The sequence below is a fragment of the Erythranthe guttata genome, chromosome 7, assembly GCF_056151865.1.
Source record: "Erythranthe guttata isolate IM_541 chromosome 7, IM_541, whole genome shotgun sequence".
In the NCBI taxonomy this organism is placed as follows: domain Eukaryota; kingdom Viridiplantae; phylum Streptophyta; class Magnoliopsida; order Lamiales; family Phrymaceae; genus Erythranthe; species Erythranthe guttata.
Genome location: NC_142539.1, coordinates 3,077,825 through 3,100,681, shown reverse-complemented (window position 1 = coordinate 3,100,681; position 22,857 = coordinate 3,077,825). Strand labels below are relative to the sequence as shown.

At 35.8% G+C, this 22,857-nt stretch overlaps 5 protein-coding genes and 1 pseudogene across 6 annotated transcripts; 3 read left to right on the top strand and 3 right to left on the bottom strand.

The window, feature by feature from the left end:
• Positions 1 to 344: 344 nt before the first annotated feature.
• LOC148768984 (acid phosphatase 1-like) lies at positions 345 to 2,038 on the top strand. Its single transcript, XM_088820717.1, has 3 exons — positions 345 to 784; positions 871 to 1,080; positions 1,763 to 2,038. Exons 1-3 carry the CDS (start codon positions 399 to 401, stop codon positions 1,938 to 1,940), a joined length of 774 nt encoding a protein of 257 aa, XP_088676843.1. The 5' UTR covers positions 345 to 398; the 3' UTR covers positions 1,941 to 2,038.
• On the bottom strand, positions 2,004 to 4,743 carry LOC105949772 (peroxygenase). Its single transcript, XM_088820718.1, has 6 exons — positions 4,557 to 4,743; positions 3,360 to 3,509; positions 3,178 to 3,263; positions 2,649 to 2,743; positions 2,411 to 2,536; positions 2,004 to 2,335 (listed from the first exon to the last, which is right to left on the bottom strand). Exons 1-6 carry the CDS (start codon positions 4,678 to 4,680, stop codon positions 2,182 to 2,184), a joined length of 735 nt encoding a protein of 244 aa, XP_088676844.1. The 5' UTR covers positions 4,681 to 4,743; the 3' UTR covers positions 2,004 to 2,181.
• A 754-nt stretch (positions 4,744 to 5,497) lies between these two features.
• Positions 5,498 to 10,561, top strand: LOC105949840 (eukaryotic translation initiation factor). The gene is made up of 5 exons (XM_012973152.2): positions 5,498 to 5,887; positions 9,670 to 9,838; positions 9,952 to 10,077; positions 10,171 to 10,236; positions 10,340 to 10,561. The coding sequence occupies exons 1-5, from the start codon at positions 5,691 to 5,693 to the stop codon at positions 10,382 to 10,384; spliced, it is 603 nt and encodes a 200-aa protein (XP_012828606.2). The 5' UTR covers positions 5,498 to 5,690; the 3' UTR covers positions 10,385 to 10,561.
• Positions 10,511 to 12,301, bottom strand: LOC105949842 (protein PROTON GRADIENT REGULATION 5, chloroplastic). The gene is made up of 2 exons (XM_012973153.2): positions 11,850 to 12,301; positions 10,511 to 10,701 (listed from the first exon to the last, which is right to left on the bottom strand). Exons 1-2 carry the CDS (start codon positions 12,087 to 12,089, stop codon positions 10,597 to 10,599), a joined length of 345 nt encoding a protein of 114 aa, XP_012828607.1. The 5' UTR covers positions 12,090 to 12,301; the 3' UTR covers positions 10,511 to 10,596.
• Positions 12,302 to 16,159: 3,858 nt separating this feature from the next.
• On the top strand, positions 16,160 to 17,310 carry LOC105949786 (uncharacterized). The gene has a single exon (XM_012973100.2). It carries the CDS (start codon positions 16,301 to 16,303, stop codon positions 17,156 to 17,158), a length of 858 nt encoding a protein of 285 aa, XP_012828554.2. The 5' UTR covers positions 16,160 to 16,300; the 3' UTR covers positions 17,159 to 17,310.
• A 295-nt stretch (positions 17,311 to 17,605) lies between these two features.
• LOC105949831 (pre-mRNA-splicing factor ATP-dependent RNA helicase DEAH1 pseudogene) lies at positions 17,606 to 20,927 on the bottom strand (annotated as a pseudogene). Its single transcript, XR_016032139.1, has 2 exons — positions 20,709 to 20,927; positions 17,606 to 20,616 (listed from the first exon to the last, which is right to left on the bottom strand). The product of XR_016032139.1 is annotated as a pre-mRNA-splicing factor ATP-dependent RNA helicase DEAH1 pseudogene (transcript).
• Positions 20,928 to 22,857: the final 1,930 nt, after the last annotated feature.

The following is a 22,857-nucleotide window of genomic DNA, read 5'->3' as shown; positions in this document are numbered from 1 at the left end:
ACATCCCTCAAGTTTGGACCAATTTCACATTTGAACCCCTATGTTCAAAAAAACACATTTGGCCCCTCACATTTCAATAATTTGACACTTCGAATCATTTCCATCAACTTACCATTAGTCCGTCGGTTACGGTAGTAATATACTCACGTTACGTTTGATTCTGTTAGTTTTAACGAAAAATTGACAGAAATGACCAAAAGTGTTAAATTTTCGAAACATAAGGAATGAAATGTGCTCTGTTTTTAACATGAGGGGGCAAATGTGAAATATGTACAAACTTGAGGGATGAAAACTGTATCTTTTCAAATTTTAATACACACCAATTTCCTATAAAAACCCAATTAAGATCCAAAATAAACTAAAGAAAAAATATTCAAATTCCACCCTCCTAATTAATTATGGCAAAAAGCAATCATTTTCTCTTGATCTTCATCTATGGCTTTCTCCTAAGCCATTCATCTGCAGATTGGGATATTCTCAACCAGAAGAAATCGAAACACGGCCTCCTAATCACGTTAAAAAACTACTGCGAGAGCTGGAGAGTAAACGTCGAGCTGCACAACATCCGAAACTACGAAACTGTACCCGAAGAATGCGTGGAGTACATTGGCAAGTACATGTCGTCGACTCAATACAAAATCGACTCCCAAACGGCCATCGAAGAATGCACGCTCTATCTCGGCACGAGCTGCGGTCTAAAGAAAGACGGCAAAGATGCGTGGATTTTCGACATCGACGACACTCTCCTTTCCACCTTGCCTTATTACAAGAAGAACGGTTACGGGTAATAATCAAAATAATATATATTTACTTAATTTTTTTTACTATTTTTTTGTTTTTTTATGAATTGATGGTTCGATCGAAAAACAGGGGAAAGAAGGTGAATACGAGTTCGGTCGAGGAGTGGATGAAACAAGGTAAAGGGACTGTGTTGGAGCATTCATTGGGGCTGTTTAACAAGTTGAAAGAGGAAGGAGTACAGATAGTTCTAGTATCTTCTAGAAGGGAGTGTATTAGATCTGCTACTGTTGATAATCTTGTTAGTGTTGGTTACCATGGATGGACAAGTCTCATTCTAAGGTTTCAATTCTCTCTTCATTTTCTCTCTCTAAAATACCTGTTGTAGGGTGGAAATCGGAATGAAATTTTTAAATTTTACTGATTCCAATACGATTCTTTTTCTTTTTTCGTGTTCTAGAACGAATATTATTCATTTTTTATTTTGAAAAAAAATCGTTATCCCATTTTTCGATTTTCTTTTTCTTTTACGGATTTGGGATTCATATTGAATCTTAACTGTCGATTTGACTGCAATTTTCAAAATTATTTCGGGAAATTCTAAATATCGAGTTATTATGTGTCTTTTATACTAAAGTGACTCTGAATAGAGGTCTAGAATTCGAATCATACCACTCAGACCTAATTTATAACAAGATTTGATTTTAGTTATTTAAAAAAAAAGCCGACTAAAAGATGAAATTTTCGAATCATCCAATTCCGACCCGAAAATTTCAATTTTAAAACAAGTGATTCCATCCCCATTTCCGAAATATCCATTCCCGGTTTCACTTCCAAAAAGAAATATTATGAATAAATAAATCGTAAGTGCCAATTCCGATCAAATCCGTACGATTTCGACCCCACCACGTACCCTCTCTAGTTATTTGTTTCCTTAGATATCCCTCAAGAAATTTCATTTCAACTAGGAAATTGGTTCTTGAAAATGAAGGAGTAAGAGTTTTTATCGGAATTTAAATTGCAGGGGTGAAGACGACGAGAGCAAGGATATTCAGAAATACAAGGCCGACGTAAGAGAGAAGTTGATTAGCAACGGCTACCGCATTTGGGGCATATTAGGTGATCAATGGAGCAGCATCGACGGCCTTCCTGCACCTAAAAGAACCTTCAAACTCCCTAATCCTATGTATTATGTTGCTTAATCACTTCCTTAATTAGTCGACACCTTTTTCATTTTCACTGTAATAAAACTCTTACCAGAAAGATCCCGATAAATAAACTGTTTATTCAAATTCAAGAACCAAGGTTTTTCAGACAAGCTAAAAACATTTTATTGTTCATAATAAACAAGAGAGACTCGTACCATAAATATTTACTTCGTCGTCTCTAGAAAGTTAGATACGCACGAAGGTGTATCTATCGCTGTACTGCTCTTTTCGCACTTTACTTCACCTTGTCTTCGGCTCCCCTTTGCATCTTCGCGCAGTACTCGAACAAACTGCCATCATAGCTTCGCCTTATCGCCTCCTTCGACAGAAACCCGTCTTGGTCCCTTGCGAGTACGTACAGTGTGCCCCACTCCACTTTGCTCGCCAGCCTGCAGATCATTATTTATTTATTTATTTTGAATTTTAGATGAAATTACGAAAGTAGCCTTGAAACTGCGATTTACCAGCCGAATAAGTCGAAGGCGTCTCTGTTGGCCTCGGTCATGTTCCACAGCTCTCTTAGTGTGAGCTTGTCGGGATAAGTTCGTGCGTGTTTGCTGAATACATTCTCGAAATTCACCGGCAAATACCTGAAAAAATCCGATTTATATGTTCCCGATATTACTAGAAACTGTGATGCATATATATATATATATATATATATATATATATATATATATATATATATTAATATGTGTGCACCTTCCTTCATTGTCGTAAGTTTTCGTATCACTTCCATGCTTGGCCTTGTGAATGTTGTGAAGGTATATAGGGAGGAGTGGATTCGGAATCCAACCCTGTTTACGAAGAGCAAATTACGAAAAACAATATCACAAAGACAGCAAATTTAGAATGTCTATATATTACTTGTATATAGGGGTAGAAATCGGAGGTATCGGATAGGATTAAGTACTTCCAGAAAAAAAAAAACTAGCGATTTTTTTCCAGAAGGAAAAATTAATTCCAAAATCGAAAAGCTACGGATTGGAATAGCCAGAATTCAAAAATTCCAATTTTCCGTAACAAAAATCATAATTTTCGGAAATCAAAACCAGACCGAAACTAGTAATAGTGCCAAGAAAAAATCGGAATTTTGAAATCGAAAATCTGGATAATTCTGGATCAAAATCAACAAAAATCGGAAAGTTCGTTCCAATTTCCACCCCGACTTGTATATATATATATATGTAATATCATCCCTATATTTTGCAGGCGAGGAAAAAAAACTTGCCGGAAGTGTGGGATAACTCAGCCCCAGATTAATGAAGACGGCTAATACAAGAGAAGCAATGATATTGAACCCCATTTGCCGAAGCCCTGCGAAAATTACATACAATAATTAAATCGAATAGACACGAACCATAATTCTTGAATCTCTCAATAAAAGAAAATTAATTTAATTAAAAATTTTACCAGCATAAGTCTCCCATGGATAAACAATCCCATTATCGTCTTGATCGAAGAAAGCACAATGCTGCTGCAGCACACTCAGATTGTTGTGGTTATGCCCCGGCGTTCCGTTCGGGTGGTCCATATCGGGTGCAACCAACCCCCTAGCCATATCTAATATTAAAAAAAAAAGTCAAGTATGATTTTGTGTATGCCATGCAAAGCTCTCGTTAATTCGGATTAATTCCCGTGAAGATCCCGACTAATCCCCTTGCCATATCTAAGATGGATGATGTATGATCCAACGGTTATTATATCCACGGGAGTGCAATTATGCAAAAAAAACAAAACAAATCCCAATTAGCCCTTACGGAATTTTTCCAATTTTTTTAGAAAGTGAAAAATTAGTTCCAATTCCATTCCGAAAAAAGGGAAAATTGAAAAATCGGAATTTTAGAAATTGAAACAAGTTCCAAAACGGAAAATTACGGATCAGAAACTGCGGAATTCAGAATTTTCCAATTTTCGCTCACCTTGAATATAAAATACATAATAATAATGGTATTTTAATTATAATATTCGTGAAAAAGGAATCAGAATTTTTGGAATTATTTTCGAAACTTTAATCGGTTCGGAAATCAGAATCTCGTATATATTCCAATTCTCATACAAATAATTTAAAAAAAATCAGAAGTTGGAATTTCGGAATCAAATTGAAAAATATCATTCCAAAATCGGAAACTTTCGGATCGAGATCGGTGAAAATCGAAAATCCGGTCGAAATTTGCGCCCCTACTGTAAAAAGTAGAAATGTGCTTGTGATGAAGGTTATGAAGCACCTAAGTATCCCAAAAATTTCCGATGAAATCGCAGAAGCCAAGGAAGGCTAAAGAAAAGTAATTTCGACTAATTCCGACCGAATCTACAATCACAGCCTATATACATTAAAAAATTCAACTCATTTTGTTACAATGGTTCCTATATTCTCCTAATTAAGAACCCTAATTTTTTTTAAATAAGCTAAAAATCCAACAATTCTCTCCCAAACCCAAGCACAAATTCGACATTGAAAAAATTCAAAAAAAAAAAGAAAAACGTGCACCAGTCCTGGAACCCTAATCCCCAAAACATATATATATATATATATATATATATATATATATATATATATATATATATATATATATATATATATATATATATATATATATAACAACTCACATGGCTTTGGAATAGAGGTTTCCAAGTCGGTCCGAACCGGTCGATCCTCAGTCACCGGAGCAAGCGCCGCCTCCGGCGACAACGCCGCATTTCTGTCCACTCCACCTGCCACAATAGTCGCCATCTCTCTCTCTAGAAATCAGTCTGCAAAATTGAAAAGTGATTAACTGAAATTAAGATTGGTGGGTATATATATATATATATATATATATATATATATAGAGAGAGAGAGAGAGAGAGAGAGAGAGGCCGATGGCGAAGCGGTGGGGATGAGAAATCGACGCTTGTTTAAGTGCGTGGCGGGCATGCAGAGAAGCGGCAGCACACGTGTCCATCGAAATACTGATGCTTTGAATCTTTGAATTTGAAATGGTGTTCGAGATTGCAGCAAGTATATATGTGATGGAATCTATTTGGAAAAATTGTTGTTTTGGTCCTCTATATTGGTCTATTTAGAAATTTAATCCTCTAACTTTTTTATTTTTTATTTTTATATGGAAATATAGTATTTTTAATCCTATTTTGCATGACTTATTAAACGACGGCTAAAATTCAAAGTTCGAGTGAAATAAGACTAAAAATATTAATTTTGCATAATTATTACATGTAAAATGAAATATGACAACTTACATGACTAGATCCCCAAAGAAACCAACATGTAGGATCAAAATTACAATTTTCCTTGTCAATTTATAATGGGTCGAGAGATTGTAAACCATACTAGGCTAACCATGTATGAAAGTTCGACATAGCGACCATTTGGCAATAGAATTTGAACTTGAGTCAATTAATATAAGTTCACTTGCTCCAACCGCTAGGTCATTCCTTACGTGACAATATTTGACCTATTAAAAATAATGTGGGTGGGTTAATTAACCCTTAATTTAATCTAATTAAATTTACTTATCATGCTTCATTATTGAAAATATTTCTATTTCATGTTTATTTAATATATGTCTATTTTATATTTTTATATTTTTATTATAAAATTCCATAAGAAACAATATTTAATTAAATTATTATAATTCCTACGAGCATAATAAAACCCAGTTTTGATCAACCCGACCCGCATCGCTTTGTAAAGCGAAAAATCTCTCTCCAGACCAATTTTATTCGGAGATTTGATTTGTTAAGATGTCAATTGAAGTAGCGGCGGCGGCGGCGGCGGCGGCGGTTGAACTTCCGACGGAGGTGGCCGAGAAGCAGCCGCACAGGCTGGAGAGGAAGTGGTCGTTTTGGTTCGACAACCAGTCGAAGCCAAAGCAGGGGGCAACGTGGGGCGCTTCTCTTCGCAAAGTCTACACTTTCGACACTGTAGAAGAATTCTGGTGGTACGTCTTCACGTAAACCCTAAATTATTTTTCGCTTTATGTGATTGAATTTTGTAGCTTAGCTTTATTATTGTGATATTTAATGGATTGTTTAGTTGAAGATATTTTACTCTTTGAATGCTTGTTGCTTTGCCAATGTTTCGTTTGTTCTGCCGTAGTTCGTGTTATTTAATTCACGGACTATGTTCCGATTTCGATAAGGGTGTATGGGGGATTCTAGAGGATATTCGGAGGTGTGTTTCTGGTTTGGGGTGGGATATTTATCCTTTGGATTCGTTGAACTTTAACAGGCATCGATTAGGTTAAGAAATTTGAATTTAGGTGTCAAAATCGATGTTGAAAATCGTAATTTTTGAAGTTGTTTGAAAGAATGTGATCAAGAATGGAGTGGAGAGAGGTAGGGTGAATAACTTCTGACTCTGTTAGAAGAGAGAGATATAAGTAGTCGAACTAAATAAATTCAACTAGAATTAATGTTAAGGCTCCAAGCAAAAAGCTCTTGATTTGGTTGCAAGATTATTTTTACAATGCAATTGAATATTTGAAATACGAAAAAAAAGGTCACGTAGAAAAGTATGGCAAAACATATTACACGGATCTTCCGTTTCCGTACAAGTGTCGCTAAGGGAAATATATATCATATTCCAAAGGATCTGAAACCTCTTTCATTTGAAATCATAGGTTAGACGAAAAGTTAGGTAGTTCGAGCAATTGTGGATGGAGGTAGTATTTATGAATTTCCCTTGATATGATTCACTATATTTTGATTTTGGTGCATTGGTTACAATCTTGAATTTAAAATTATTTTTTAGGTGATAGGATTGTAAATTCCTTTTAAGGTCGATTCACTACTAGAAACTACCTGTCATCTATTTCTTACCGTGTAGAAACATAATTATAGAGGAGTTTAAAGGAATAAAGTTGAGGCTAACACTTGTTTGTTCAAACTTGTTGAATTTTTTTATCGAGCTTTCAAAGTTGTGTTTGAGCTTGGTTTGATAACTAATTGAGTTGAGCACAAACGAACTTTAATCGAGGTGAATATGAATCGAGCTTGAGTAGCTTGATTTTTTGTACATATTTTATTATTTTTCTTCTTATCGAGCTATGTATTCAATGCTTGGTTCGTTATGTCATCAAATCAAGCTCAAATAGGATTTTAAAGAACAACTTGAATCAAGTATCAAATAGTTTGGTTTGATTTTTCAGCCCTATATATGTCACTATATTTTTTCAAGTTAGTACTTTTACAGTTTCAATTAGGCCTTTAAGAATTCTGAGACAGAAAATCGCCATTCAGGGACAGGGTGTGTTTCTGTGGGGACTTGATTTTGTTGTCTTTTTCTTGACTATATTATATTTAATGCTTCAGAATGTATTAGTTTTGGAGTAATATTTACAGTAAGGATTTCCGTCTAAATTTAGCAATTTTACAGACTAAAGATTATGTATAAATACATTTTTAAATTTCTACTGAATTAAACGACCCAAAAAATGAGAACCGTTTTCATAAAAAAACATTGCCTGTTTGTCATGATGGAATGGCTGTGGTGGAATTAATTAATTAATAATTTCTGATTAAGAAGCAATTTGTTATTACTCGGTCATGATTTTTTGGTTTTAAAGCAACTCTGTAGAATTTTGAACTTTTCTTTTGTTTTTTAGAAGGTCAGAAATTTTATAGTTACTTGTTAAATTTTGGTGGGTGGATTATTTGCTTTTAAGGCACAGTTATTATGGTCTTGAATGACTGTGAGATTTATAAAGATGTGTTAGCGTAATTGTGGCAAGAAATAGAGATGCCGTAATAAATCGTAATCTATCTTTCAAATACCAATAATGAGATTTTACGTTTGACTGGATGTAGCACAATGCATTCAATGTGTTATTTGTTGCAAGAACCCTTCGTGCGTGTGTATAAATTCGTGCCCCCTCTCGTAGAAAGCCTCATCCCTTTGTCTTCTCCCCTGTGATTCACTTTGTCTCATGTTTGCAAATTTGATTTTTTTCAAACTCTCTCCTTATTTTTCTCAATTAATCTTACATTGTCAATGGCCCGCTCTTGGAGCGAGTTGAGTGTAGATCATAAACTTGTCTTTTTACTCGAAGGTTTAGCGAGAGAGCAAGATCGTACAACACCAATTGCTTGTCGCATATGTGACCAAGTTTTCTTTAGCAACACACGCCTCGTAAACCACTTCCAGACTCATTTTAATAAGGACAGAACTTTTAATCCAGCATCACTTCTTGGAAGACCTGTGTCACAGAAAAATATTACAAAAAAATTTTCGAGTTCTTCGCAATACACTCATTCTTCGTCGGTGCCAATGAATGTTCATAATAATACTGCTGAAAAAAGCGTAGAGCCATTAATTGCCTCAGAACCTATTGGATCACAAAATTCCCGTTTTCCCATTAGGCCTGTAGTTCCTCCTATCCATGCTTCAGAATCTAGAAAACTATCGAATTCCCAGTTTCCGAAAGCATTCGGTGCTTCTGCTTCACAATCCATTCCAGGTAATAGAGATCTTGCTTTCGGCACAACAAACCGAGGTTTTCCAGAAACAGCTCCGAAAAATTATGTAGAGGGTTCTTTCACAGACTATACAAAGCCATATATCATGCAACTAGAACGTTCCATTGAAGAGGTGATGGGCGGAGGTAATGACGTTAATAACCCTGATGAAACAGACATAGACCTAACCTTGAAGCTTTGATAGCTCTGATTTGTACTGCAGGGGAAAATAAGTGGACTAGATAAAAGATTTTTAACTTGAATGTTGATCTCTTCGTTTTGTTTTCGATATTCGCCACATTTAGACGTTCGTATATCTAAGTATTTGTGATTCAAGTTCTCAATTAATGAGCATTATTTTGAGGGTTTTAATGTCGACAAGAGTTTAGACATATGTAATAAAGTGATTATTTTAGTGAACTTATGAATTTTTCATCAAGAGTAAATGTGTGTAATTCTTATTCTCTCAGGCGTATTTTGTCTGTTCACAAGTTCTAACCCGAGCAAGTATCGTCTTATTTTCACAAGGTTTTTGTTTTTTGTGGAATATCTGAGATTGGGGTTTTCCCTGCTTATTACGTGTATTATAATGTTGTCTGGATTATCTATTATCTATTTATGTTATATTACAACTCAAACGATGACTACAACTTCGCTCCTAATTTTTCAAAAAATAATGAATCTCCGTTCTGTATAATTGGGTTCTGGTTCTTCCTGAGATGATATTTATACTATTTACCTCAAATTAAGGTTCTCTATGGGAATAAAAAGGTTCAACTGGTCTTGGAATATTTAAATTTTTTCTTGGCAATAGGTAGCTTCGTTAAAATTTATCGGGACGTTTTACCACCACCACTATATCTATGTATATTGTGTGTGTATATATATCACTAAAGACAATATGCTATTATAAAGTCTTTTTTGCATTGATACCATTTGAATAATACTACGAGTATTATATACCTAAAATTAGCTCCTAGTTAGTACCTCTTCAATTAAATGTTTGGAATTATATCAAGAAATGTGCATGGTTCTCTCTTTTTTTTTTCTTTCTTTTTTTTTTTTTTTGGGAGAATTTGTCGGTGTGAATGTGATGGAGAAAGTTGTTTTTCTAGGCAAGGTATAATCTATAGAAGATGTAAACATATTTTCTACGATTTTGTCTGGTTTGTAATGTCACGTAATTGTTTTATAATATTATACGATGTCTTTATCTTTAATGTCATATGACTGGAAGATGTAGTAAAACGATGGTCTCAATTTGCAGTTTATACGATCAGATATTCAGACCAAGCAAGTTTACAGGAAATGCCGACTTTCACTTATTCAGAGCTGGAGTGGAGCCTAAATGGGAAGACCCCGAGTGTGCCAATGGAGGAAAGTGGACTGTCAATAGCAACAGAAAGGCTGATATGGACAATATGTGGCTTGAAACTGTAAGGACAACCGTTACTTCACTTGTTACTGAATCTCTTATTCTCGATTTTTTTAATTTTTTTGTTAACGAAGTCATTTATTTGTTAATTAATTTATGGTTGTTTATGGGTAGTTAATGGCTCTAATCGGGGAGCAGTTCGATGAGGGCGATGAGCTTTGTGGAGTGGTTGCTAGTGTGCGCCAAAGGCAAGACAAAGTCTCGTTATGGACCAAGACTGCAGCCAATGAAGCTGTTCAGGTAAAGATCTTACTATTTCACAATTTATTTTTTCAATATTTCATTTTATTTATTTAATTTTTTTTTTTGATTATTTGATTTATGCTTCTGTAGATGGGCATAGGAAGGAAGTGGAAGGAGATTATCGATGTTCCGGACAAAATCTCTTACAGCTTTCACGTACGTTTTTGTTGATACTATAATTAGTGTCTTCTCCGTTAGGCCTTCATTCCTAAGATCATTTTCTTTATTAACTAATTCTTTTTATCCTGGATTTTTGCAGGACGACGCCAGGAGTAAAAAGTCGAGCGGTCGATACAGTGTGTGATGCTCCTCACATGATTTTGTCGACAACTTCTATGTTTTACCGGACCACAATTTTGACGTGAATTTCCGGTATTAGTTTTGTGCTCTTTAACTATTTATTTTGTCTAATCAGATGTATACTGAAGAATTGACAAAAAGTTTTGAACTAATGAATCAAAAATATGCTTCTGAATGTTAATCGGTACAATCTTTAAAAACCTATATATACCGAGATCAAGCAAGAAATCCGAGTTTCTCTCCGTTTTTCTTTGCGAGTCGAATGAGCCCTTGTCGTTGCTTTGAGTCTGCTCCTATCGATTTACAGAACTCCGTGATCACCTGAATTTAGGGTGGGGAAATTAAACAGTTAGATAAATAAGTGATGATTCTATGGGAAAATTAGATAAAATATATGTTAGGTGGAAACATGTACAACTCACAGAGGAATAGTTTTTTCATAGTATATGATAATGTTAGGTGTTGCAGAAAATGTTATCTGTTACTATCATTTATTCCAAATGTACTTTCAAAATATCAAGAATGGGTAAAATAGTCATTTATATGTCTTTCCTACAATCGATATATATCAAAAAGAAAATGGGTAGATTATGGCCACCCCGGTAAGGTCAAATTACGAAAAATTTATCTTGCTTGGGTAATTACAATCACCCCTCAACTATGAATAATTTTACACGTCCGCCCTATATAGTGTCAAATTCGACATAATCTTTTAGATTTTATCGAATGTTCTCTAGTTTGTACTCGTTTAGTACAAAAATGCAGTTTCTGATGCATCAAAATCTGATATTTACAAGCTAAAAGACACATACTATGATCATCTAGTTTCAAAATGTGGAGTTCGAACAAACGGGGTAAAACGGGCACGGACTGGAGAATATTCCACATAATTTAGAAAATTTCACTAAATTTGACACCGTAAGGATGAAACGTATAAAAAGATTCATAGTTGAGGATGGTTGTAATTATCGTACCATAAGAGATTTTTTCATAATTTGACATTTACTCGGGGAGGTGGCCGTAATTTAACAAAAAAATATATATATGTGCATGAAGCCATCAAGAAAAAAATGGCATAAACTAGTATAGTGGAAGTATCATTTATTCTAAATGTAAGTTTTAAACATTAAGGAAAAAGAAAAGTAAACCTAAAACTAAAACTCTCTTGCAACATGCAAATCACACGAGCGATGTAAATCTTGAAAATACGAGTTTGAATTCACACCCCTTGAAAATCTTGTTAAGTACTTTCTAAACGTTTACGCAAAGTTACACTCACCCAACGATAAACACAATTTGATAGGAATTACCGAATTAATTATCACTTATCGAACTAAATTAAAAACAAAATATAATAAAAGATAATAATTAAAAGTGATTTTTTTTTTTTTTTTTTTTTTTTTTTTTTTTTTTTTTGAGTGAAAATGAAAATTAAAGTGGACAAAAAGAATTAAGAGATTATATATGACCTGAGAGTGAAGAGCAATGGCTTTCCCTCTAAGCTGGTTGAACCTCTTCTTCCCAACAATATTGCGCGTGACTACAACCGCCGGAGCGAATATACCTTTCCCTTCATTTACATTCTTCATCATCGGCTGACATCTAACCGCCCTCGCATTCGGCGGCGCCGCCGCCTTTGCCTGCAGCACGGCGTAGTCTTCGCCGGCAATGGAAGTACCCCAGCTCCCAAGAAAAGCAGAAGCAGCCATTGAAATCAAAACTAGCTTATAAGTTGCTGAAGTAGCTTTTATCTTGGAAGAAGAATTCTTGAAGTTGGTTTTTTTATCTTTATATTATTATTATATATTGTTTTTTAATGCTACAAATCTTTGAGACTTGGTGTTAATGTGAGAGCCTCTGGTTTTTTTTTCTTCTTTTCCTCTCCATTTCGTTAGGGTGGTGGAGGAATGCTGAGAGCCACAAATATTATATGTGGTTGGCTTTGATTTATTTTTATTTTTTATTTTTATTTTTTATTTTTATTTTTTATTAAAAGCGTGTTGAATTCTTTAAAATTCCACGTGGAATTGAAAAAATAATAAAAATCTCTGCATTTGAAGAGTGTTCGAGGAACATTCAACTATCATGACTTATATGGGACAAAAGTGTAAATTTTAAAAGAGTTGTGCTTTAAAATTAGTAGAGATTTTCCAGTTAGAAAGAAAATTTCCAGAGTAATTAGAGAAAATCTCTTCCCTTATAAACTAACACTACTCACAAATCTGAATTGTCTAATATTTTCTTGAAGAACCTTAATCTCATAATTATTTCATTATTCCTCTTTTCACATCTGTTTCCTCTCTTTTTCTTTGCTATTTTTTTTTTCTCTTTTTAAGTTCCCATCTAAATCTCTGGTTTTTAATCGCTCGATCAGGAGGCGAAGAACAAGAGTCGCCGGTGCCGCTAGAACGACGCTCCTTCGCTTCTCTTGGAGATGACTTTTTTCGCCGCGTGTTACCGAAACGAGTGCGAGGAAGATGATTTTTTTGTTGATTGTTGCCGGAATCGAATTTTTGATGGATGGTGGTTCTGCTTTGGTTGGTAGTGCGGGTTGTGATTTACTTTATTTGTAATAAAAAAAAAATAAAAAAAAAACCGTCACAATATCAAAGTGGGGTGATGATTGTGCGGTGTACCGGTGGTGTGGTGACGATGGGAGGCAAATCTAAAGTTTTTTGGTACGGCGCAGGTAGAGAAATTCCCGCAGACTGAACCCTTAATCAACTACGTTTTTTGTAGTCGATTAAGTTAACCGCCTACGCTTTGGTAGTCGATTAAAGTGTTAATTGACTGTTTTGGTAGTCGATTAAGATTACTCTACTTCATTTTTAATTCTTTTTTTTTTTTGTGAATTGATTCCAATTTATTATATTATTTGTTTTCTAAGAAAAAAGGTTCATTTTTGCTTTTATGTAGTTGTGTTTTTTTTAGTAGTCAGTTTCATAATCGACTATGCTTTATAGTCGACTAATTTACCTGATAGAGGAACAAAAAAATTAAAAAATGAAAAAACAAATTAAATATTTTTTTTGTAAAAAAATAATAAAAAAATGGCTGATGAGGTAGGTGCATTGCGCGTGATAGTGCTGATGAGGTGGGAGGGGAATAATTGAAAAAATGGTTGGCCGAAATTAAGATTGAATTTTTCTCAAAATTGTGCAAAATAGTTTGGGTCTCTCCCTATTAATGATAAATTTTGAGGGGTTTTTCACAAAATGGCAAAATATACTTGGGGAAAATCCCTAATTTAAGAAAACTACACATAGACTTATGCGTAGGGGTAGAAACCGGATGGAATAGATCCGCATTTTCGGAAGTAAAAAATGGTGTTTCAATTTTATTTCCAAAAAAATCGGAACACAAAATTCATTTCGATTTTGGAATGACTTGGAATTGGCGGAATCTCGAAAATTTTGAAATTTAGATTAGTTTATAATCTCTTGTTCCACATTCGGATAACATAGATTTTCACAATATTTTTCTATATATTTTTATTTTTTTCAGAGAAATGTAAGAAAATCCAAAAGAGCGTTCGACAAAACGCAATAAATAAAAACACATACGTAGGACCAACAAATTGAAACATATATTTTCATAAAAGGAAAAATGCAATATAAAATTTATGATACCAATTGATTTTTCTAATGTTTTATTTTACTTGACCCTTCGTTATTTATGTTTTCATATAAAATCTAACATATATTATATTATCCAATTAAAATTATATTATATATTTCGAAAAATCATAGAATTATTTGGAACTAAAATCGAATCGAAAATTGGAATGTTCGATTAATTTTATATACCATTTTGATGATGCTAAAGTTAGATCACCTTAGATAGTTAAAGTAGGATGAGCTAGAAGAGCAGAGTGGATCACTGGCTCACGAGTTTGATGAATTTGAGATACCTGCGATCATAAAACACTTGAACTAGGCCGGAGGTTGATCCGGCAGAAACCCCTTCGACGCTCAAGTCAGACGTGCGGATGGTAGAAATAGTTCAGAGAATACAAATTGTAGTTTTACTCAGATAATAGGACGTACCTTAAGCAATAAGTTCAAACCTTTATTTATAGGGGTTATTTGAGAAAACTCACTCATTATTTTTTTTAATGGAGAGAGGCCCAAAATATTTCTCTCCATTTGAGAAAAGCCCACAGCCATTTTCAGCCATTATGTTTTCCAGCTTTACCCCCGTCCGCCACCTCATCACTGGGTTACGCGCTCAGCGATTTTTTTTTTTTTTTTCTGTTTTTTTAATCGACTATGAAGCATAGTCGATTAGTCTTAATCGACTATGCTTCATAGTCGATTAAGGAAATTCTTTAACTTTTAATTTTTTTTTGTTTTTTAATTTTTTTTTATATCAGATATATTAATTGACTATGATGAAGCATAGTCGATTAAGAATCTGCTACTAAACATAGTAAATCACAAGTGCGAAAAAATACAAAATCAACTATATTTTACAAAAAAACAAAAAATATACAAACATTATAATTGATTTATATACTTAGAATCAATAAACCAAAAATTCAAAAAAAAAAAAAATAACCTTAATAGACTACCAGAGCATAGTCGATTAAGTTAATCGATTATTGAACATGTACATAGTCGATTAAGCGTCCACATTGAATTATATTTTTTTGTGGTCATCATCATCTTCTTCTTCTCTCACTACCTCTCCTCCTGCCTCTGCGCACAAAATTCAACAAACTCTTCAAATAGTCAAATGACTCAACACACCCCATTCTCCAACCTCGAGTCTCCCACCATCAATTCTCTCTGCCGCCCATTTCCCCCAACCCTCAACTTCACTTTGACTTGCCTTCTTCAAAGCCCATAAAACCCAGCAGATTTTGTATCTAGTCTCTGAAAGGCTCAGTTTTAGATCCGCCCCATTTGGAATTGGCCAGGAATCAGAAGCATGTACTCGTCAAGGTTGCGAGAACTGTTGGTGGAATTATCTTCCGTTAGCACCCCTTCGACTCTCACGCACGACGGATCGCCGTTGGGGATCGGCGTTCGCTTCGCGGTTGACTTAACCGGAACTCCAGGCCTTTGCTTCAACGAGTTTGATACGAGGTTTTCTGTTGATAGGCGCCGACGGTTAGACTCTATGCATTTCTTCATCTTCCGACGGCGGCGGCGGCGGCGAGGAAAAGATTTGTCGGAGAAAACAAAAAAAAAAGAAACAAAGAAGAAAGAACAGAGAATAGAGAAAAAGATAGAAACGAGAAACGAGAAAGGAAAATGGTAAATGAAAAATGAGATTAGGGTTTTGAGAGAGTATATTGAACAATTAAGGGTAGTTTTGGAATTATGAAAATAGTATTTGGGTGGAATATTAACTAAGGAGTTTTCTCTAATTATTTTTAGGAGGGTGTGTATTCTTAACTACATTTACTAGATGATGGGGGTTTTGCTGATAATCTCATATTTATAACTTAGTTGAGATTGTCGGGCTCAAACCTTACTTGAAGGTGGTCTCGGTGGTAGTGGTCTTCAATATTGAGTTTGTGGCCCAGTAGGTAAATGAATTGTAAGTCCATTGGGTTGGCCCAATTATGTATATCATATTCCAACTCCGTTCCAAATAAATTCGGAAGAATCGGAAATCGGAATGAAAAATACTGTCCAAATTGTGATATTTTCATATCGCAATTGGCGGAATTCGAAAATTTCATTCCTATTTCCACCTCTCTTTATACGGGAGTTGATTGTAATTCTCCAATACTAAAGGGGCCAAAACACAAATAACTAAACTTTGCAGGCGCACAACTCGTTTTTCCAATAGTCAACCTCCTTCTCCACAAAATTGCAGGTCACAAAAACCAGAATTTTCATTTTCAATCAACCAAAGTATGAATCATTCAATTCCATCGTAAAATTCTCATCAAGAAAAAAAAAAAAAAAAAATGGCTTCGTTGGCCGCCCATTTGACCGCCTCCCTCCTCCTCTACCCCGTCGGCGTCCGCCGCCTCCTCTGCTCCATCTCCCTCTACCTCAAAAACCCATCTCTCTACAGATCAAGAATCTGGTACTTGTCCGAACCCAAGTGGAGAAACCTCGATCTCTACACCCTCCTCGTACTCCTCCCCATCGCTTCACTCTCCCACATCTCCATCTTCCTCGTACTCTCCGAAAACCCCACCTACAGATTCTCCTTCCTCCACCAATCCCTCGTCGTTTTCATCTTCTGGGCTCTCCTAATCTTCGTCGTCTTGAGAGAAAGCTTCGATCTTTTCTCACTCCCCGAAAATCTCGCCTTTTTATTCGCCGGCATTGCCTTTCTGATCGAGTTCCACCTCACCGGCAGAGGAATCGCCGGCCTCGGCGGCTGGGTGTACCGAATTCTTGGCGGGCTAGCGATCCTCTGCTCCGCGTGCTGCGTCTACTTGTCGATCAGGCCGTCGGCATTTTTCGCCGATTTTATGCTGTCTTCGGGTCTCGTCCTGAAGGGGACGTGGGTTCTGCAAGCGGGGTTGTCGTTGTACACGGACGCGTTCGGTTTGAAAGGGTGCGATAAGATCACCGGGGCGTCGGTGACGAAAGGCGGGGCTGATGTTAGGTGTGAGCTTGATGATGATATGTGGAGGGGTGTGGTGTTGATGAACTTGCTCTTTGTTGGGCATGTTGTTTTCGTTTTTATAACGGGGTTCGTTTCATTTGGAGCTTTGAATCGGTGTACGAACACGGCGAGTGGCCGTTTGTTAGCTGAGATTGGATCGGAGACGATGCTGATGCATCCGCTTCCTGAACTTGAAATGGATTGACGGGGTTTTTTTCGTTTCGTTTTTCGGTTCTTGTGTTGTCTGAATTTCGATCACAACGTTGTAAGAATTGAGTTGTGGTAGATAGTTTATTTATTAGGTGTTTCGTCGTCTTTTCGATCATTATAATGCAGAATACAGAAGTTTTTTTTTTATGCTTCGTTCGAAGTAGATGGCTATGTTTTCGAACTCGATGCATTTGAAAGATTTTTCGGGCAACTCCCCACTAAAAAGATTTTTTGTGTGCTTAAGATTCTTATCTAGAATTTCTTTTATACTGCATAGCTAGAATTATGGCATTTTTTTCTATGGAGATTTTGGATGCTGAGAAGCTTTGATTTTCGATCAAGAACCCGATCTAATTGTTCTTTTTACGATGAAAAAGAAAAATAAATAAAACAACTAACAAATTAGCATATAGCAGAGGGAAAAGAAATAGGCAGATAGCAATTGATGAAACAACTTTTTAGCATTTTGATCTATAAATATCCAAAAGAAGCTTCTATTTCTTGAATGTTTGCAAACTTTGCATTAGAACAGAAAGATATGAACAAAAATAAAAAAATAGGGGACAAGAAATATTTACAAAATAATCATTTGTTACAATTTAAGCACCTTTCGATCGAAGATCTTCAACATCCGTCAGCTGATAATAGTGGGGGGCTAATTCCACCAGCCATTCAGGTTTAAGTTCGGTAATCTGCCGCATGTATCCTTTAGTCGTTAAAACCAACTCGTGGTAAATAACCCATCTCGGAAGCGACTCGGCAAAACCGGAGCTAGGGTGAATATGAACAGTCTGCGGATGTTTGATGGTTCTATAAGACCCGTGCTTTTGTAGCCTTGCAGAGTTCGGGAAAAACCCTGCAGCTATGGATTTCTTTATTGGGTCTAAATCATTACTCGGATTTGCCGTCAACTCAATCTCGACTCTTTCTAGAAGGCCCTCAAGTTGTTCCCGGATATCTCTAGCCCTCTTCATGCTTCTGACCTGGATATAGTTTTCGTAGCACCATTGACTAGAGAAATTGGCTTCCTTCCACGAGGTGTACACCTTGAGCAGGGCAATGTGATCTCCGACGTTTCCCGTGTGAAAATTCATGCGAGCATTGTCCGCGTGGAGTTGCTTGTCCTTTGGGCGGTAAAAGATTGAATTTCCGACAGACAGCATTGCAGCGATAGATATGATCTCGTCGGAGCAATGGTATTTATCGGAAGCAACAATCATCTTCGACAGCATAGGGTCGAGCGGGAACTCGGCCATCCTTCTACCGAGTTTCGTCAACTCACCGTGCTTGTTGAGTGCACTCAGAGCGTAGAGCAGTTCCAATGCCTTCAGAAGAGATTCGGATGGTGGAGGGTCCATAAAGTCAAAGTTAAGCAAGTCATCGATTCCAAGACTCTTGAGAGTAAGCACTACATTGGCCAAGTTGGTCCTCTGTATTTCAGGTACAGTGTTATCGTCCATGTCGTTATGGTAATTATACGCGGTATACAGCCGAAAGCATTTTCCAGGCCCCGTTCTTCCAGAGCGACCCGCCCGCTGTTCGGCAGATGCTTTCGATATCGGAGTGATCAGCAAAGATTCCATACCCGTACGAGGGTTGTAAGACTTCATCTTGGAGAAACCCGGGTCGACGACATATTTTATACCATCAATCGTCAGTGAAGTCTCGGCAATATTTGTTGCAAGGACGACCTTGCGGGCCCCATCGGGGGTGGGTTCGAATATTTTAGCCTGCAGTTCTGTAGGCAAGTTTGCGTAAATAGGACAGATGACGAGTTCTGCTATTTTTGGCCCCAATAAACGAGCCCTGTGCTTAAGAATCTCCTGCACAGTTTCAATCTCCTCTTGCCCAGTCAGGAAAACTAGAATGTCTCCGTCGCCAGGTGGCTGGTTAACGTGAATTTGCAAAATGGTGACAACGGCAGCGTCCAAGTAATCAGCTTCAGGGGCGGTAGTGTAGTTAATTTCGACAGGGAATCTCCTTCCAGGTATCTTGAAAATCGGAGCACAATCAAAATAATCGCTGAACTTTTCGGCGTCAAGAGTAGCACTTGAAATAAGCAATTTGAGATCGGGGCGAAACCGAGCGATATCCTTAAGCAATCCAAACAGAATATCTGTTGACAGTGTTCTTTCATGGGCCTCGTCCACCATCACCACACTGTAACTCGCAAGGTCAGGTTCTCCGAGGAATTCACGCAGCAACATTCCATCCGTCATATACTTTATAACCGTCTTCTCCGAAGTACAGTCTTCAAACCTAATAGAATAGCCGACCTCATGCCCAAGTTTTACTCCCATTTCTCGAGAAACTCGAGCAGAAACACTCATAGCAGCCACACGGCGTGGTTGGGTACATCCAATCTTTCCACGCTCTGTGAATCCTGCCTCGTGGAGGTACTGAGGTATCTGAGTAGTTTTCCCTGAACCCGTCTCTCCAACAATAACAAGAACCTGATGCTCGTTGATAGCTTTAAGCAACTTATCCCTGTATGGATAGATTGGCAGCGTCTTCCTCTCACTCTCGATTTTTTCCATTGCTGTTTTGGCCGTAGATTCCGATTCCTCCAGCACAGAGGCATCCTGCTCGACATTTACACCACCCATAACCGATGCCTTTACGAACGCTATCTGGTCTTCGAAAACAAAGTCGTAATCGTCATGTTTTCGCTTTCTATCCTTTGATCCAAACTTAAGAGTTGCTTTTCCAATCTGGTGTTCCTCCCAAGCTTCTTGTTCGGCGAACGGTTTCATCTTTGCTTCTGCAGCAGGATCCCAACTGTAACGCTGTAACGCCACAGCAAATCTCTTTTCTTGATTCACGACACCATCCCGGTCATAAGCGTCGGGCATCCTATACTCGTTTGCGCAATCAAACTCTTCTGTCCTCCTATTAACAAGCTCGTATACTTCCTTCTTATATCGTTGCCCGCGTTTCTCTGCTTCGGTTAGCTTCACACCCTCGAATAAGTAGGGCTCGTCTTCTATATCATCTCTGAGCTCATCTAGTTTCTTTCGCTCCCTTTTCTTCAAATACTCTCGCCTCGACACTTTCCTTAATGTCTCGATAGCACCACATCTCCGAATCGACTCTTCTTCTTCTTCCTCCTTCTTTGTCAACTTCTGCTCGGTTATCGTATCCCTTTCTCCGAGACGTCGTTCATTCAGAATTAGTATTTCTTCTTCTGACTCAGAGACATGATCTCCATCACGCGAAATCCTTCGTCTCACGCGCCTGTCGTCGTTGCTTCGAGTTTTTTCCTTCTTAGCCAACGGAGCAACAGTCGATTTACCAGAAACCCTAGTCTTCAAATCACCCATGATAAAAAACACCCACGATAAACGGCTAATTCACCGCCGGCGAAGAGATATTCACCGTCGTAAACGGCTTGTTTTTTTTTTCTTTTTTCTGCTGCTGAATAAAAACACTTGATTTGGGGGTTTTACGATTTTCCTATCAATCGACGAAGGTGTTTGTATAAAATTTCTATTTTATCGTTATTAAATTAAGAAAACCTAATTGATAAATTACTGGGATTTACTTACATGAAGGGCGGGGACTCGAATTGCTGGCGGCGGAGATAGAGCATGGGGAGGACGGAGAGGAACAACCGTGTGCGGCGGCGGCGACGGCGGCGGTGTAATGAGAGATGAGTTTTGGGGAGGCGCGTGAGAGGGTTTATCAAAAATTCTTGCTTCTCTTCTTTTTATTAAGCGTTTAGTATTCTATTCGCTCCCCTTTATTACCTATTTATAATAAGGTATGTAAATCTAATTACAATCTAATTGCAATATATTAACATATAAGTCTAATTGCAATCTAGTTAGAACTTTTAATCCATATATAAATCTATATACTAATTTTATAGAAAGAAACGTCGGGAACCCTAAAAATCCTAATAGTATTTCTGTAATTATTTGTTTTTAATATTTTTTCTCTACTGATTTTTAACTATAATTTTCAACAATTATCAAAATTGAAATTAAACTGTGGAGAATCCTACCATAATGGTACATCTGTAATTATTTATTTTTAATATTTTTTTCTCTACTAATTTTAATTATAATTTTCAACAATTATTAATCTCTTATTTTTCATGAATATATCTCAAGTCTTAAAGAGATAAAGATAGAAATTCGATTTGTTCAATTTTAATATGTAATATTTATATACTACATTATTAATTTTTTCTATGTTAGTGTACTACATTTTCTCATTATATATTAAATTGGTTATTTTTTTCACTTTTGAAATAATATCCCGTGCATTGCACCGGGAAAAAAATGCTAGTACACATAATAATCCTATATAATTATTATTATTATTATTATTATTATATAGTTATATTTCAATTTAAGAGTTCTAATTAGAGTGTAATTACTAATTAGACTCATATCCCTTTTTATAAATAGCTACATGGAATAATGCGAAAATCAAATTTATTATGGTATTCTTTTCAAGTATTCTAACTCAAATATATTAAATTATTAATAAACTTTTTTCAAAATTGAAATATTTCGGATCAAATTTGGAAGTTTCATTTTCCTAATCATCTATGAGATTAAAAAAAATATAATAATATTCATATTATAGCCTATAGGTGGAACTTTAGAAAATAATTGGATATTTGTTTAAAATAAAATTGGATAGAAAATTGGACTCTAACATATATACCCACTCAACGAGGAAATAAAAAAATGGAAATATGGAAATCATAGTTTTAAAATTCGAATGAACATATTCTCAAAAAAAATTAAGTACGAAATTCAAAAATTCAATTCCAATTTCAACCGTTTCATCTTGCATAAAGTATGATAGTAAAATATATTTAAAAAAAAAAAAAGGGAAAAATAAAATATAAGACTGTGTTCAGATAAAGTCAACGACCTATCAAATTAAAGTCAAATTTATTAGATCGCATTGGCTCATCCAGTGGACCCCACAACATGCCCATTTTCAGAAACAACTTTACATTAACATTATCATCATCGAAGCACCCAAAGGCCAAAACAGAGTATTTAGAGGCTGAATTACGTTTTGCTCCTCAAACTTACACTATTGATGATTTACACCCTGAAATCTTAAATATTTGCAAAGTTCACCGTCAAATTATGTATCTCGTGCAACATTACATACACCTCACATCTAATTTAAAGTGATTTTCAATCTTCAAGGCATTTTTCATTTCTTATTTGGTACTCTCAAATTATTAATTTTATAACAAATAAAAAAGAATAACTAATAATTTTGTTTTATTAAAATTTTGAATTGAAATCAAGCTTATATATATAAATACATAATTTTTTTACCCTTTCAATTTAAAAAAAAACAATTCAAAACAATCGCATTAAATACAAAACTCCCACTAACTAACTAACTATTTAGTTGGTAAGACATTTAATTCTTTATATTAAATGTTGTACTAAAGTTATTAAAATTCTGATATTAAATATAAATTGTCTAAATTAATAAAATTAAGATATTATTTTAAGGATAAAATATTTTTTTTTTTGCTTTTTCAATCACCCCTAATTGCATGGGGTACTACTAACTTAACTAAATAATAGCAGTTAATTACGGACTTTAAATGTAGTAGCCTTGACTAAACACGAATCTTATCAACAAAATATCTTATTTATCCCTACTATTTAGTTAACAAAGTTTAATAACACTAAGCAAACGCGGCCAAAGTAT

Excerpts from the sequence above, each read along its gene's own strand:
- LOC148768984 (XM_088820717.1), top strand. The coding sequence starts at position 399 with ATGGCAAAAAGCAATCATTTTCTCTTGATCTTCATCTATGGCTTTCTC. Across the intron at positions 785-870 it reads TACAAGAAGAACGGTTACGG|GGGAAAGAAGGTGAATACGA; the intron begins GTAATAATCAAA and ends ATCGAAAAACAG. Across the intron at positions 1,081-1,762 it reads TGGACAAGTCTCATTCTAAG|GGGTGAAGACGACGAGAGCA; the intron begins GTTTCAATTCTC and ends TTTAAATTGCAG.
- LOC105949772 (XM_088820718.1), bottom strand. The coding sequence starts at position 4,680 with ATGGCGACTATTGTGGCAGGTGGAGTGGACAGAAATGCGGCGTTGTCG. Across the intron at positions 3,264-3,359 it reads TCCATGGGAGACTTATGCTG|GGCTTCGGCAAATGGGGTTC; the intron begins GTAAAATTTTTA and ends TAATTTTCGCAG. Across the intron at positions 2,744-3,177 it reads TGAGTTATCCCACACTTCCG|GGTTGGATTCCGAATCCACT; the intron begins GCAAGTTTTTTT and ends CTTCGTAAACAG.
- LOC105949840 (XM_012973152.2), top strand. The coding sequence starts at position 5,691 with ATGTCAATTGAAGTAGCGGCGGCGGCGGCGGCGGCGGCGGTTGAACTT. Across the intron at positions 9,839-9,951 it reads ACAATATGTGGCTTGAAACT|TTAATGGCTCTAATCGGGGA; the intron begins GTAAGGACAACC and ends GTTTATGGGTAG. Across the intron at positions 10,078-10,170 it reads CAGCCAATGAAGCTGTTCAG|ATGGGCATAGGAAGGAAGTG; the intron begins GTAAAGATCTTA and ends ATGCTTCTGTAG.
- LOC105949842 (XM_012973153.2), bottom strand. The coding sequence starts at position 12,089 with ATGGCTGCTTCTGCTTTTCTTGGGAGCTGGGGTACTTCCATTGCCGGC. Across the intron at positions 10,702-11,849 it reads CCATTGCTCTTCACTCTCAG|GTGATCACGGAGTTCTGTAA; the intron begins GTCATATATAAT and ends CCCTAAATTCAG.
- LOC105949786 (XM_012973100.2), top strand. The coding sequence starts at position 16,301 with ATGGCTTCGTTGGCCGCCCATTTGACCGCCTCCCTCCTCCTCTACCCC.